At 40.0% G+C, this 16,074-nt stretch overlaps 1 protein-coding gene across 1 annotated transcript; it reads right to left on the bottom strand.

The window, feature by feature from the left end:
- Positions 1–1,625: 1,625 nt before the first annotated feature.
- LOC126812465 (trypsin-2) lies at positions 1,626–9,756 on the bottom strand. Its single transcript, XM_056098814.1, has 7 exons — positions 9,709–9,756; positions 8,252–8,379; positions 6,950–7,044; positions 5,470–5,747; positions 3,826–3,968; positions 2,133–2,187; positions 1,626–1,783 (listed from the first exon to the last, which is right to left on the bottom strand). Exons 1-7 carry the CDS (start codon positions 9,749–9,751, stop codon positions 1,677–1,679), a joined length of 849 nt encoding a protein of 282 aa, XP_055954789.1. The 5' UTR covers positions 9,752–9,756; the 3' UTR covers positions 1,626–1,676.
- Positions 9,757–16,074: the final 6,318 nt, after the last annotated feature.

Raw genomic sequence — 16,074 nt, forward strand, 5'->3', positions numbered from 1 at the left:
TGAATGGTGTTTGGGGTCCCTCTTCTCTCCACCAATCGGGTTGATAATATACGCTATCAGGAATTAAGTCAATCATAATTATCGAATCTCCCTATTAGTGATCAAGTGCATCATTATGCTGCAGGTGAAAGGAAAGGTAAGGGTGATAAATAAGAATGTTCATCCAGTTGATGAAAATACAGATGAGGAAATCATTAACTGGCAGGACGTGTCCAGAGCCTTTGATCGGATTATGTTCTATAAAATAAAATAAAACCAAGTACGAACAATCCAAACCATAAGACAGAATTCGAAGTCCTAAAAAACGTTATAGGCAAAATAGTGTATTCAAGCAAAATAGTGTAATCAGCAAATGGACTGCTCCTCGTGTACAAATTACACGACAAACAGTGGTAACAGGTGTCCGGAAGAGTAAGCTTACCCTGCCCGGCGCCACACCCGCCATAGCTGCATCCAAACTATTAGGCGAAATGTCGGTAAAATAGCGTGATTGGCCAATGAACTATCGGTATGCAAAATGCACGCGATGAAATGTGTTAACGACGTAGTAGATATTATCAGGGAGAGAGACACGTTATATTTACTAATGTATGCTGTATCATTGCTAATCTCTATTGTATCCAGCAAGGTTTTTATATACTCTTCAAAAAAAGAAACGCATAGTTACATTTCGTCGACGGTATACCCTGGCTCTATCATCCCCTCGTCGCTGAACCAAACTGTTCTCCAGCGTTGCTGTGGCCATACCCCGTGTTTCTGAGCCCATTCATGTCTTATTTGACGGTGTCGGCGTATTTCAAAACAATAGCTCTAACGGGACGTCTGGCTCGTAATCTGGTTTCACGTAGGCATCTACGGACTGTCTAGTCTGAGATCCTACACCGTCCAGGAATTACTGCTGCAGTAGAGGTCGCTGTTGTGAACCGTTTCCGCAAATGACGTAACCGGATGTGACGAGCAGGTGGGCTCACAAGCTTAGGCGGTCACGTGTTGAAACTTCGCTGTCGGTACCTATCACAAAGGCGAGAAATGGTACTCTGGGTCTGGGAACCATTCAGCAGTCTGGCTACATCTGTCTGGGATTCACCTGCTTGTAACCGACCAATAGCGTTATTGCGTTGGTCTTCGTTCAGATGTGGGCATTACTTGGCTCGTTGAGTGTTTACATATGCAACTGATTTTAAATAGCCTTATATTTGGGTTTAATGCGAAAAGCTTGCGAAGATGTTAAACTCCTGTGCCTTGGTGCAATCAAGCGAAAAAAATTTCGACAAAAAGTATGACTAGACACAATGAGAGACCCTACATTTAAACCAATAATGAATTTCTTTTATCCTTACATGATGACATTAAAAACAAGTAAGATTTATGGAAACAAGGTTCCCGTTCAAATAAAAAAAATGATGAAAAATGGGATGTGCGTTTCTCTTTTTTAAGAATATATTTAATATATTAAATATTTATATTTTAAATATTTAATCGATGGGTTTTATTGCCGTTATGTCCAAACTACTCTAGTTTTGACTAAATGTTATGTCCGTTTTGACCAAATCTAGAAGCGACAGTTTTGGTTGGAGCAAGGTTTTAAACAATCCGCCGTCCGTTAAATAAAACAGAACGACTGGTAAAGTGTGAAAAAAGATATAGAAATCTTTATCCAGTGAATGTTTTAATATTTAGTTGGAGTTGATGGTCTGTCTAACCCAATCTCTTAAATTCCAGCAATCACCGTAAACCCCTGGTCTACCAGGTCGGGCACACCCATAGCCCCAGCTTACAATACCTAAAATACAAAAAGATATTAAAATACAGGATATATATGTCTCTTCTTGCTAAACACCAGGCCAGAAGCGATATTGCAACATTATGTACAAGTCATAGAATTTTATAGTTTCATGAAGGAAGTCCACCGTAGTCATGTTTGAGAATTTGGTTTTGAAAGATATGCTATTTTCCGGCGTGCTAAATGGCCGATGGGTCAGATCCAGTTTCGGGCATTTCCCATAGCCCCCAGTCATGACCGGCATATACGGCCGACATGGAATCCGCGCTGCATGCTGGCTCACAATTATATCATGTCAAATTTCATAACGTAAATGACGCTGAAATTTCAGTATTTCAATAATTCTTACCAACGAGTTCCCATACACCATTTCGTTGACAGAAAAATGGTCCTCCACTGTCACCCTGCAAAAAGAAAGAAATTCAGTAGTTTGGAATTTGTCTGAAATTTAACTTAGTATTGTAGCGTTTAAGGTAAACGTTTAATTGCCCTTTAGGTTAAAATAACATCTTAATATCCAGAGCAGCATCCCATACCTCTCAGGACTATGACGTATCTCGAGTTCAACTCTGTATACCGTGATTTTGAAACTAACATAATTATTAAAAAAATCCATATATTTGAAGTCATCTCCGGTAATATAAAATCCATATAAAGTTAACAAGCCAACACTGAGGCTGATGTCCTCCGCCCCGCCGAAATCCCAAAATAAATAGATGACACATATTAATTAATCGCACATTTATTTTTTTCAAAAGTATCAAGCAATCCAACTGATTATTAACTTTATTAACTATACACTAAGCTTCACCACTCTCTATTAGATAGAACAAAAGTTGTCTTGTCCCAATGAAATTGCTTAGCTTTAGCACGAAATGTTAATCATTGAACTTAATGAACATCTATACCAAGTTTTAACATTCTACCTCAATTAAAAGCAATCAAATTGCCGGTCGTTCCTTAGTCAAGGTAATGATCAATCTGAACGACAGACCCGCGCTAGCTACCATTTAATTTTCGTACGTTAGTTACGTACGTACGGGTAATGATATAATGAATCTATACTTGGAGTTTCATCACTCTCACTTAATTATAACCAAAGCTATCGTGCCCCAAAGCATCAACCAAACAGGTTGCTTATCTCTGCTTATAGTAAGCAGACAATGGTTATCATCGAACTCCATCTAGGTATTCACCTAATGAAAACCACCAAGTTTGAGCATCAATTAGAAGGAGAGTTATTATGTTTGACGAATCAAATTGCTTATCGCTCTGCTTACCTTGAACAGAAAATGCTCAATATCGAACTTAGTCAAGGTATTGATGTGATCAAACTATACACCAAGTGTCCTCACTCTCTCTGGATTAGGACTAAAGTTATCGTGTCCCAAAACATCAACCAATCAAACTGCTTATCTATGCTTACCCTAAGCAGAAAATTCTCATCTTCGAACTCCATCAAGGCATTCACCTAATAAACAACTATGACAAATGTGAACATTTTAACTCAATTAGAAGGAGAGTTATTGAATTCCAAAGCCTCAGCCAATCAAATTGCTTATCGCTCTGCTTACCCGGGGCAGAGAATGCTCATTATCGAACTTAGTGAAGGCATTGATGTAATGAAACTATACACCAAGTTCCATCACTCTCACTTAATTAGAACTAAAGTTATCGTGTCCCAAAACATCAACCGGTCAAATTACTTATCGCTGCTTACCCTAAGCAGAAAATGTTCATCTTCGAACTCATCAAGGCATTGACCTCATAAACCCTTACACCAAGTTTGAACATTCTAGCTCAATTAGAAGAAAGTTATTGTGTCCCAAAAAGTGTGACGGACAGACAGACGGACGAACCCATTTTGATAGTCCCCTGCTTTCTTCGAAAGGCGGAGATGTAAATTTACACGGTCCCAGACATCATGTGCACGTAGAATAGATTCCATGGAGTCGTTTATCTGAATACAGATTGGGTATTGTCATAGCGAATTCGATGAGTTTATACTATTCTTTAAATTATGATTCTAGTTTTATTCTTACCTGGCAGGCATCTACTCCACCAGCAGCATAACCAGAACAAAGCATAGAGTTAGAGTAGTAACTGTTAGAACCAAGATCAGAAGAACATTGAGAATCGGATAAAATAGGTTTAGAAGCTTCTTGTAATCGAGCAGCTGACGTACCTGTGGAAATCAAGAAATGAAATGAAATGGGGTTTAACGTCCTACTGTTCTGCTCCTTTACTGGGCTAATGAAGACGGGCATACGCCATACAGTGTGCTATGAGGGAAATTTTGCCCGGGCAGCGACGCTACGGCTTGCTCTTATATCGAATTCCAACTGCCAGGGAATCTTTTACGTGCATTCCAATATATACACGGGACCTCGGTTTTTCGTATCACCCGAAGGACTAGACAGCTGTCCTTGTCAGGCCCTCCGTCCTGCATCACTGACAAGGGGAAACCACGCCGGAAAATCTGGATGAACTTTCTCGGCCAATGCAGGGATCGAACACCCGACCGCCAGGCTAGCGAGCCAGCGTCTTACTACCGTAGCCACGTGATCCCCGTGGAAATCAAGAGATATTACCTATTACTGTTTTATCAATTAGCATCTGCTTGTTGTTTTTCAATGTTTGGTTTATATTAAAGGCTAACTTAACAGTAGTTGACATGCTGTTACTGTAGTACTCGGGGATAAAGTTAATAGGATTCCAAAATACAATACATAATTTTGTCATGGGCTGTAACAGCTAATATCCCGAGCTAATTCGTTTGTTGACAAACTCCACTAATAAAAATGTAGCTACACCACTAAACTTGTGGTAACTAGACAAAGTAGCATTCGCCAACCGGCCCTGGGGAGTGGAGGATTTACCTACCACTATCTTAAGAGTCGGTCTAGTAGCATCCTATGTACTAGCATATGTGTATAAACAGAGAGGGGGAAAGCGAGGGGCTGTGGAGTTTAACGCCCAATAGGACAATCAGGACTAACACTTGGTTCAATTGTATTTCAACAATTCCCTTTCGTCGGTTGTATAGAAGAGGATGGTATCGACCGTACAAGCGCGGAAACCACGCCACTTGACTCAATGACAGACCTTATAATCTAAAGCGCACGCATTAAACCATTCAGCCACCCGGCCCCAAATGGATAGAAATTCCGATTTTACAAGCCTGCGTTTTATACACCGGCAAGTAGTTTGAGCGTATATAGTCGTCCCACTGTCCGTCCGTTATGCAACAACTGGCTTGTGAAAGCAATATAGGCTACAGTTTTTTTTAACGGAATATTTAAAACTTTGGTGTGAAGCATTTCGGGTGATGGGGGAATGAATCATAACGACATTCAGCTCCCCGACCTTGCCGAAACCCTTTTTGAGCGATAGGAGCTATGGTTTTTGACGGATTTTTTTTTCAAATTTGGTGTCGCGCATCGTGGTCGTGAGAAACCTATCTATATTCAGCCTTATTCCACCTTTCCCAAATAAAGCTGCAAACATATGACTAGTTTTCATCAGTTGTGGTATTACCGCTGCTCGTAAAAGGTTGCCCAGTAAAATCGTCTCGGGAGTCCATTTGTAAGACCCCCCCCCCCTTCTGTTGAGCCCAGTATCTCAACCCCGTCAATTCATGGTTAGTTCCCAGGACCAACAAATTGGTATTGTAACAAGGTGCTTACCCGATTCTGTGGTTGTTCCCCAACCAATTACAGTGCATACTTCCCCAGCGTAATGATCTCTACTGGCATAACAGATGGGACGAATCTGGTTTGATTCCACAATAAACTCGCTGTTTGTAAGAATCAGGATTGAAATGTCGTTCTCTAGGGTGGTTGATCTATAATTTGGGTTGTTGATAATACTGTTAACGTTTAAGATCATGCTTCCACCTTCTGAAACGTCAGCTCGGAAATGTGTTCCTAGTTTTACAGACAATCGGTTAGCGTTGGACCCATAGCTGCAATTATATCAATCCATATGTAATGAAATTGGGTTTAACGTCCTACTGTTCGGCTCCGACTGGGCTAATGAAGACGGGCATACGCCATACAGTGTGCTATGAGGGACATTTTTGCCAGGACACCGGCGCTGAAGCCTACTCTTATATCGATTTTCAACTGCACCCCAATGTGTACACGGGGCCTCAGTGTTTCGTACCACCCGAACGACGATTCGATGTCCAAGAAAGGTCCTCCGTCCTGCAACGCTGGATCTTTTACGTACACGCCAATGTATACACGGGACCTCGGTGTTTCATTCCATCCGAACGACTAGACAACTGTCCTTGTCAGGCCCTCCGTCCTGCACCACTGACAAGAGGAAACCACGCTGGAAAATCCCGATGAATTTTCTCGAACCAACACCATATGAAATTTGACTAAGAAAAGTATTGTAACATTGCATGACGGATTCATTGAGGCAATGTGGAAAAAAGATGAAAAGGAGTTTAACGTCCTGCTGTTCTGGCAACGGCTGCGCTAATGCAGAATGGGGTATCCCTTACAGTGTGCTATGAGGGCAATTTTACCCTGGCAGAGACTCTACAGCATACTCTTATTTCGCATTGCAACTGCCATGGTTTCCCTTAAGTGCATCGCAATGTGTACACGAGATCTCGGTTTTTCGTGAGAGAGAGAGAGAGAAAACGGGTTTTAACATCCACTCCACACAAACTAGGTCATTTCGGGACTAACATATGGTTTAATTTTATTTCAATAATTCGCTTGCACTTAGGGGTCTTTAGCAGTGGGAGGAAACCGGAGGACCTAGAGAAAACCCACGAGGTTGGACTGGCGACCCTACTCCTTGTCACATACAACCGGGGATTCGAAACCACGCCAGCTGACTCAATGACAGGCTTTATGATACAGCGCGCACGTGCTAACCATTCGGCCATCCAACCTCACTCGGTTTTTCGTACCACCAGAACGACGATACGGTGTCCTTTGAAAGGTCCTCCATCCTGCAACGCTGGGAACAAGGTTGGGAAATCCAGCGAACTGTCTCGGTCAACACCTGGATCGAGCACGTGACGTCTTACTCACTGAGTCACCGTGGCTCTCCTGAGTCAATAGCCAATGCATTTATTATGGTCGCTTTTCTTTCTATTAATTTGATAAATATATAGGATGTATTTAGTATATATAATTTTCTACTTACGTGCAATGTGCTGCTGTAACGAAGAAATATCTACCAGCCGTGTTTTTTATCAAGGAACCGCCACATATATGACTACCAGAGCTTCTGAGACTTCCCTAACAAAATATACCTCAATATTTTATAAAACTATTAAAAAGACACCTCAATATTTTATAAAACTATTAAAAAGACAATTCGCCTCAGAGCCAGATCAGAAATATAATGTTCTTTGATTTATCTCGTCCAGGTTTGTTATATTGGTTAAATTATTTACCCCACAGTACGTTATATCGAAAAGTGCTCGTCTCATCACTAACATTTGGAAAGAACACAGCAGTTAAATATTATTTTTGGATCTAAAACAAATATCAAAAACAATCTGATCTGAATTTAACCTCAAAAGTAGTAAAAAAAAGTGGCTATGCGAGATATGAACAACTCCTTTCACTTTTGGCCAATGAGAATATTGGACATAGTTTGCCAACCACCGAAAACATAGGTCCACCTGCTTAAATCCGTTCTTGTTCGTGTCTTAATGTGGCTCGGACTCATCAGACCATTTGAGGTGAAATGAAAAGGTGTTTAACGGTCTCCTGTTCTGCACCGATTGGGCTAAAGAAGACTATAGAACTTTTGACCAATCTCGGCAAATTTCAAAACGAAATGTCATAAAATGTGGAATGCAAGAACACTGCAAATAATTGACATTTACCTTTAAAATTGAAGACGACCATGACTAAATAAAATCTAACAAGTACAGCCATTTTGGGAAAAGATCTAAAATCAGTTTGTTAATATTGATTTTAAGGTTATGGTTATTAAAGTCAGTAAGATTTGGGGGCCACTGTGACTTAATAAGCAGGATATTGGCTCGCCAAGGTGGAGGTCCCGGTTTGATCTCTGCGTTACCTGATAAAGTTCACCCCCCCCCCACACTTTTCAGTGAAGTAGGACGGAGGGCCTGGCAAGGGACAACGTAAAAGCCGTTCGGATGTGGACATAAAAAACCTAGTCTCCTTAACACATTGGTGTGCACGTAAAAGAACTCTTTGGCAGTTGAAATTCGAAATAAAAGTAGACCACAGTGCCGCTGCGCGTGAGAAATTTCCTCCCTCATAGCACTGTATGGTGTAGCTCGTGTTTATTAGCCCACTATGAGCAGAAACCTAGGACGTTAAACCCCATTCCATTATGACTTATATATATATATATATATATATATGCAAATATTTGGCACATAAAATCCCTCACAACTAAGATATCTATCAGAAATTTTGAACGGACGAATGACTTTAAATATGATTTAATAAACTAACGACTTACAATCCATGGCCATTTATACATGGGACTGACTTCATCTCCACCAACGATAAACGGATCTGGTGCACGTCCAGAAGAAATACCACAATTACCCGCGGTAATCCATTGCGACGGACCCGGCGCGGTAGATACTATAATTTATAAAACAAAACAAATTATTAATGGACGGAGGTTAGCCCATGTTATAACATTGATTCGTTTAATCGGGGTCTTAATAACACTGGTTTACCTTCATATTGTATTTGTATTATACATCCAAACATATGTACAAGACTCCTTAGCTAATGATTCCTTAGTTAATGACTTCTTAGTTAGCTTGAGTGAGCCCAGGTTAGGTGCTCTGGCTTGGACTCAAAACGTATTTCCAACTATACTTAATGACTTCTTAGCTTGAGTGAGCCCTGGTTAGGCGCCCTGGCCTGGACTCAAAATCTATTTCGGACTATACTTAATGACTTCTTAGCTTGAGTGAGCACTGCTTAGGCGCTCTGGAGTAGACTCAAAACCAATTCCCAACTATACTTAATAGTAAGTGCAGGAGGACCGCACTACGCGTAAAACAAAAATCTACAAGATAAACCCGCGGACAAGACCGAAAATAGACATTGCACTAAATAAACAAATATCAAATCGAGTGAATGTATCCGGGAGCCAGCCGTAAGCGTCCACTGCGCTGTACAGTCCCGGGCCTGTAGTGACACAGACTTCACTCAAATTTGAAAACAATCAGGAATACAAAAAGGACGTAACAGAAATAATGCGACCAATCTTGACAGTGGTCGTCTCCTAGTTAGCTTGTCTTGAGTGAGCACTGGTTAGGCTCATTGTTGTCGGAGTTCTGATCTTAACGTACTTCCAAACCGCTTCTTTATACCCTTGGTCCTTGTCAGACGTCAAGATGATTACACCGCTGGCTATTGCGTAATGCTAGATTAGCTTCCTGTACAAATTGCTTTACAAGACAACAGACATTACATGAATTTGTCAAGGTGACATGATAAGAAGTTAATTAATCCCACCACGTCTCAAAGAATCGTTTAACACCCGTCAACATGACGTTTTCATCATGAAAAATGGAATGATCTGAAATTGGGTTAAATTGTCTGATCTTATAGACCTTGTTTCAAAGCTTATTATCTGAATGCTAGCATATTTCTTTTTCAAGAACACTATCATTTCTCTTTGAGGAGGGAAAAGCTAAACAAATGTGTTGTATCGTATACTTAAAAAGTGGGAACTTGTTCTGAATCCCCAGATGGTTTTCTAGTGGCTCCGGCTGAAGAAATCTGAATTAAAACTATCGCTCTATATACTATAAACTAGTGCGACAGGGACATTTAACACCTAACCAAGGATTTAAAAAAAAAAGAAATTATTGAAACAAGGATATGTAACACCCAAGGTACTGATACAATTTAACACAACGTTAGTGAGCAGATCACTTGCAAAAAACTACAAACCTGCAACTATCAAACAAAGCACAACTGCTAACAATCCTTCCATTCTGTCAGAATAAGAAATGAAGGTTGTTATTAGGTCACATCTTTTTATAATGTTATTATCTGGAAATGGACCATTGGAACGGGGTTAATGCATTTTTTTCTCACCTGACGATAAGAGTTGGACCAGAAGGTATTACCCACAAATGGGCTGGGCGCAGACATTATCATGCTATAATCATTTGCATTTTATGGTTAAAGTACGCACGCGTATTTTGCAGATTGAAATAGTAGACTTGACCTTGTTACATATGCAAGAAATACCCAGTCATCTCCCCTTCACGATATCTTCCATGAATACAAGTAGCCCAGCCTGATAATGATAACCATACGTTTTGGTATATCTGGACCACTGTTTTAATTTGATAACAATCTAGAATGTGACTACAATGTGAAAGTCGTGCGGCTTCAGAAATTTTGTGATAAGTCTTTGCCATATACACAGTTATGAATCTTAATTATTCACTTTTGCACAGATCTCAGACCTTTCTACGACGTAACAATACAATGTATCAATATTGCTTGATGCATATTGGTATGATAATTAGTCAGCTTTCGAACAGTATACCATGTCGATTTATACCACGTTTCATTACTTAACGATTAATGAGTGATATGTTTACATGCTGTGTATGGATACAAAAATTAGCATTGTTGCTTATGTGGAATCGCTTCCATAGACATTGATCGCTGAGCAGTTTGACGACTGGATATATCCATAGAACTGTGTTGTGTTATATACTATTCAAAAAAAGTAGGGGATATTTGATTTTGGGGGCATAATACTAAAATATGCAAATGACTACGAAAAAAGTCACTATAGAACCTAACAGAAGAAACATTTCCAGTTACATGTGACGCCCAAACGCACCAATAGCTACCGCATGGAATGCAAGTGATGCTTGGGATCATCATGGGGGTCCAACCCAAGATTTGCACGACTCTGACTTTGAATGTTACAGTCATTGTGGCATTGAATTCCAGGGTGGAAACATCAGTTTAATTGTTTTAGTGACCAGAAAACAAATTTTGATATGCGTCGGCTTACCCAAAATGAAAGGTTACGTGCCTTTGGTATGCTACAGATCGGCACAACACAGGCGGTTGTGGCGCGGACGATGAATGTTTCTCAGTCTGTCATAAGCAGGCTATGGTCCAGGTTACCTCCAACAACAGAACATCACCACATTACCTTGGCCAGCACTGAGTCCCGACCTCTCCCCCATCGAGCATGTCTGGGACATGCTTGGACAGAGGTTACGTCAACGTCAACAACGTCCTGCCAATGTCCAAGAACTTGCTGCTGCGTTGCAACAGGAATGGGACAATCTGGACCAAAATGACCTTAGACGTCTCATTAGGAGTATGCCACGTCGGATCAATGCTTGTTTGGCAAACAGAGGAGGATTTACCCGTTACTGACTTGGTTGTGATGCTGTGGTAACTTTGCTGTTTGACCCCGGGTATCATTTTACCCTTATAATGGTCAGTCTGTGCCTTACTTAGTCTAACGATCATTTGGAATAAATCGATGAATGTGAACTTCATTTCATTTTATCATTTGTTTCTTCGTCAGTTTCATTAGGTGACTTTAATAACACTTAAAAATCAAATATCCCCTACTTTTTTTGAATAGTATATTATAGTTATTTTTCGCGTATATTAGGACCTCAAGTTGAACCATGTTGTATCCAGGAAGCAAAAAAACTCTGACCACCGAGTATTACCTTTTGTTTTCTGATATGTGCATTCATCCAGAAGAGATCTTTGACAACTTTGTTTAGAAGAAAGGATTTGCTGCTACTTTCTAATATTTCTGAAAGATGTAAAGTTAATTTACGTGGACATTGATTTAAAAGAATTTATTATCCCATTTAAAAATATTTATAAATTCGTTAGTCCTATAGTGTTCAAATTCTTTTAATTCCATTTGGTTCTATTAAACCAATGGGTTTTTATGCGCCCATATTTTCACGTGGACGTATATTGTGGTTGCCCATGTCCGGACATCCGCCCATAATTTGTTTGTGGAGACTCTGCAGGTCACAAGTTTTATTCGATTTTGACGAAACTTAAAATATAGGTCTATCTCCCAAAGATCTCGATATTGGCATATATCGGACTATAACTACATGGGTAATCCCCCTTGATGGTACGAGAAGTCTCGTGTTTAGCTTGTGGTCACCCTAGAGGTAACAATTTGTATCCAATTTAAAATAAAAAACGTTTGAATATATCACCGTTACACCCTAATGATGGCTGAGTTCGAATTGCGTAAAAATTGCCGGACTAAATGGACGCCGCTCGTACGCAAATAGTGTAAATATATGGTATATCATGGTTGTGGACCCTCTAGGTGCCACAATTGTAATCCGGTTATCGTGAAACTTGAAATACATATTTATTACCCAAAGATCTTGGGCCCTTTCAATATTCACGCATATCGGAACTCTGACCATACCTTCCTGAATTATGGCCCTGGGTTGTACGAAAAATAGCTTTTTGTTTAGCTTGTTCTCTATCCATCTCCTGCAAAATGTGGGCGTATCCTGCCTGGCAGCCGCTAGTTTAGCTTGCTAAACTTTAAATTTAGCAGCGGATTATTGGCGATAAAATGAACCTATTAAAAACTTATTGTTTTTAAAATGCACTTTAATGCAAATTGCTTCGAGCTGGTTAATGATAAGATCGTGGTTTAAAAGATAAGCTGATATAATGTAGATTGCATTCCCATCTCATCCCGCCGTCTTCACTAAAACGGACTATCTCCCAAAGATCTCGATATTGGCATATATCGGACTATAACTACATGGGTTATGCCCCTTGATGGTACGAGAAGTCACATGTTTAGCTTGTGGTCACCCTAGAGGTAACAATTTGTATCCAATTTAAAATAAAAAACGTTTGAATATATCACCGTTACACCCTAATGATGGCTGAGTTCGAATTGCGTAAAAATCGGTCCAAAATTGCCGGACTAGTGGACGCCCCTCGTACGCAAATAGTGTAAATATATGGTATATCATGGTTGTGGACCCTCTAGGTGCCACAATTGTAATCCGGTTATCGTGAAACTTGAAATTCTTTTAGAGTACGGTAGAATCGTTCAGCAAAACAGTCGGATTGTGGATTTCCCACATGGTAGAATATAAGGAAGGTTCAAATTCTCGTCCCTGGTCAGTGTGAATTTGACTCGGGCAGACAAATCTATCTACAAAAAGATTATCACAATGCTTTGGAATTGTAAGGGCTTTTACCCATTTCGTATAGTAATCTCATACTACCATAATGTACTCATTTCCACTTTCTGTTATAGGAGATCCGACTTCTTTGCCCAGTAAGCCCGTCTTCGTTAGCCCAGTCGGCGCCGAAGAGTAGGACGTTAAACCCCTTTCATTAGCCCAGTAGGAGACCCACATATATCTATGGCCATGCAGTGGCATCTTACTGAAAGCCTTTCAATGGATATTTTCCTATTCCATTGCCAGGCTTGCATCTTGAACATAAATCAAAGACTTTAACGTCGTTTTTTAGAACGTTATTCCAGACTAATAATGCCGCTGTTTAATGCTTTCAAGTGTCTAGTCTCTGCCAAAATGACCAGCATTTTTCTTGGTAGGTGGCATTTCGTTTGGAGCAAATAATATTGAAAATAAAGCTCATGTCGCAGTGAAGTTTTTGGATGGAGCAAGTTGCGTTTGATTTCCCAATTATCCCAAAGGAAAGTTAATTGATTGTCAAGACCTTTAATTTTGGTTCAGTATTTGTTTCCGAGAGATCATAAATTAGATGTATACTTTACTCCAATTTTTGCATTACTACTAGTTCTCCGCAAGCCAGTTTGATTTGTTCAAATCGTAAACCCTAACATAGGAACCTATCGTACGTTATCAGGAAGTTTAAAGGTTTCAACGGTGCGTCCTAGTTTTGTGTGTGTGTGTGTGGGGGGTGGTCAATGTCTTTATTAAATTTTGGAGGTAGATAAGAATATCCCTGCAGCCTTGGTTTAAACATTTCCACAGGTTAACACGAGCCGTGCCTTTACGGAATTCTACATGGAAATCATAGGTCGGTGATATGTAAATAAGTTTAGGGCACGTGATTGTTGGTGAGATTATAAGGTTAGGTTAGATTTAAGAATTTGGGGGAGAGGTTAAGTCTCCACATAAGCACTGACCTAGGATGATGAAAAATTAGTTCGTGATATTTCCTATTCGATTTGACACATGTCATATTGTTCCAGGGGAGTTCCATACATAATATCGAATTGGCAAGATAATTTCCTCCCCAACATAAATAAATTCGGTAAACACTGAATGGATGTTTGTACAGAACTCCTATCGGCCAGGGAGAGAACGGACAATAATTCTTTTAGAGTACGGTAGAATCGTTCAGCAAAACAGTCGGATTGTGGATTTCCCACATAGTAGAATATAAGGAAGGTTCAAATTCTCGTCCCTGGTCATTGTGAATTTGCCTCGGGCAGACAAATCTATCTACAAAAAGATTATCACAATGCTTTGGAATTGTAAGGGCTTCTACCCATTTCGTATAGTAATCTCATACTACCATAATGTACTCATTTCCACTTTCTGTTATAGGAGATCGGACTTCTTTGCCCAGTAAGCCCGTCTTCGTTAGCCCAGTCGGCGCCGAAGAGTAGGACGTTAAACCCCTTTCATTAGCCCAGTAGGAGACCCACATATATCTATGGCCATGCAGTGGCATCTTACTGAAAGCCTTTCAATGGATATTTTCCTATTCCATTGCCAGGCTTGCATCTTGAACATAAATCAAAGACTTTAACGTCGTTTTTTAGAACGTTATTCCAGACTAATAGTGCCGTTGTTTAATGCTTTCAAGTGTCTAGTCTCTGCCAAAATGACCAGCATTTTTCTTGGTCGGTGGCATTTCGTTTGGAGCAAATAATATTGAAAATAAAGCTCATGTCGCAAGGAAGTTTTTGGATGGAGCAAGTTACGTTTGATTTCCAAATTATCCCAAAGGAAAGTTAATTGATTGTCAAGACCTTTAATTTTGGTTCAGTATTTGTTTCCGAGAGATCATAAATTAGATCTATACTTGACTCCACTTTTTGCATTACTACTAGTTCTCCACAAGCCAGTTTGATTTGTTCAAATCGTAAACCCTAACATAGGAACCTATCGTACGTTATCAGGAAGTTTAAAGGTTTCAACAGTGCGTCCTAGTTTTGTGTGTGTGTGTGTGGGGAGGGGGTCAATGTCTTTATTAAATTTTGGAGGTAGATAAGAACATTCCCTGCAGCCTTGGTTTAAACATTTCCACAGGTTAACACGAGAAAGTGCATCCGCGTTGGCATGAGCCGTGCCTTTACGGAATTCTACATGAAAATCATAGGTTGGTGATATGTAAATAAGTTTAGGACACGTGATTGTTGGTGAGATTATAAGGTTAGGTTATATTTAAGCATTGACCTAGGATGATGAAAAATTAGTTCGTGATATTTCTGAACTACTGCATGAAAGTTGGTCTAATATTGGGAATTTTGTGCCAGATGTTTGGTTATGGAAATGGTCGGATATGTTTAAGATTTTGCATGTTTGACATCTTGGATGGCCACAAATTTTGGTTTTAACTGCTGATTGTATATTATTTGTTTCTTTGGCGGCAAGCGCAGCGAGAGTGTTGTTTTTTATACGTCGTAGATAGCGTTTGGAGTATCCCCTTTCCCTTAGTTTGATAAATACCAATGTACATGCTGACTCAAAGTCGGTCTTCTGAGTACATATCCTATAAAAACGGAGAATACAGAGATACAGAGAATGTATGTTTTGGGTGAAAGGAGCTTTTGAACAATAATTGATGTGTGTCGGTTTCTTTGAAAAATACTTTACTTTCCAATTGGCCTGTGATGTTGGTGTTGCTACTTTTAAACACGGTAGTTAAACACGGTAGTATCAAGGAAATCTATGCTGTTATGGCTTACATTTGCGGTTAATTTGACAGATGGATGATGATTGTTCAGAATGTTGAAAAACGTCCACAATTCGTCTAGTGTGTACGTCCAGACTATGAAAACGTCATCTAAAAACCGCCCATAGAAATCTGGTTTTAATGGACAGAGTGGCAGAACTTCCCTTTCCCACTCCGCCATGAAGAGATTTGCATAACTCGGGGCAAATCGTTTTCCCATCGCAGTTCCGGAAGACTGAAGGTATACTTGCCCGTTAAAAGCGAAGTCATTCCTCCTCAGACAAATGTCGAGTAGTTTGAGGATTTCTTCGTCCGGCCTGGATGCTTGCGGGTTCCTAAGAAATGCTTTCCTAACTGCTTCAATACCTGTGT

The sequence above is a fragment of the Patella vulgata genome, chromosome 2, assembly GCF_932274485.2.
Source record: "Patella vulgata chromosome 2, xgPatVulg1.2, whole genome shotgun sequence".
Taxonomy (NCBI): Eukaryota; Metazoa; Mollusca; class Gastropoda; family Patellidae; genus Patella; species Patella vulgata.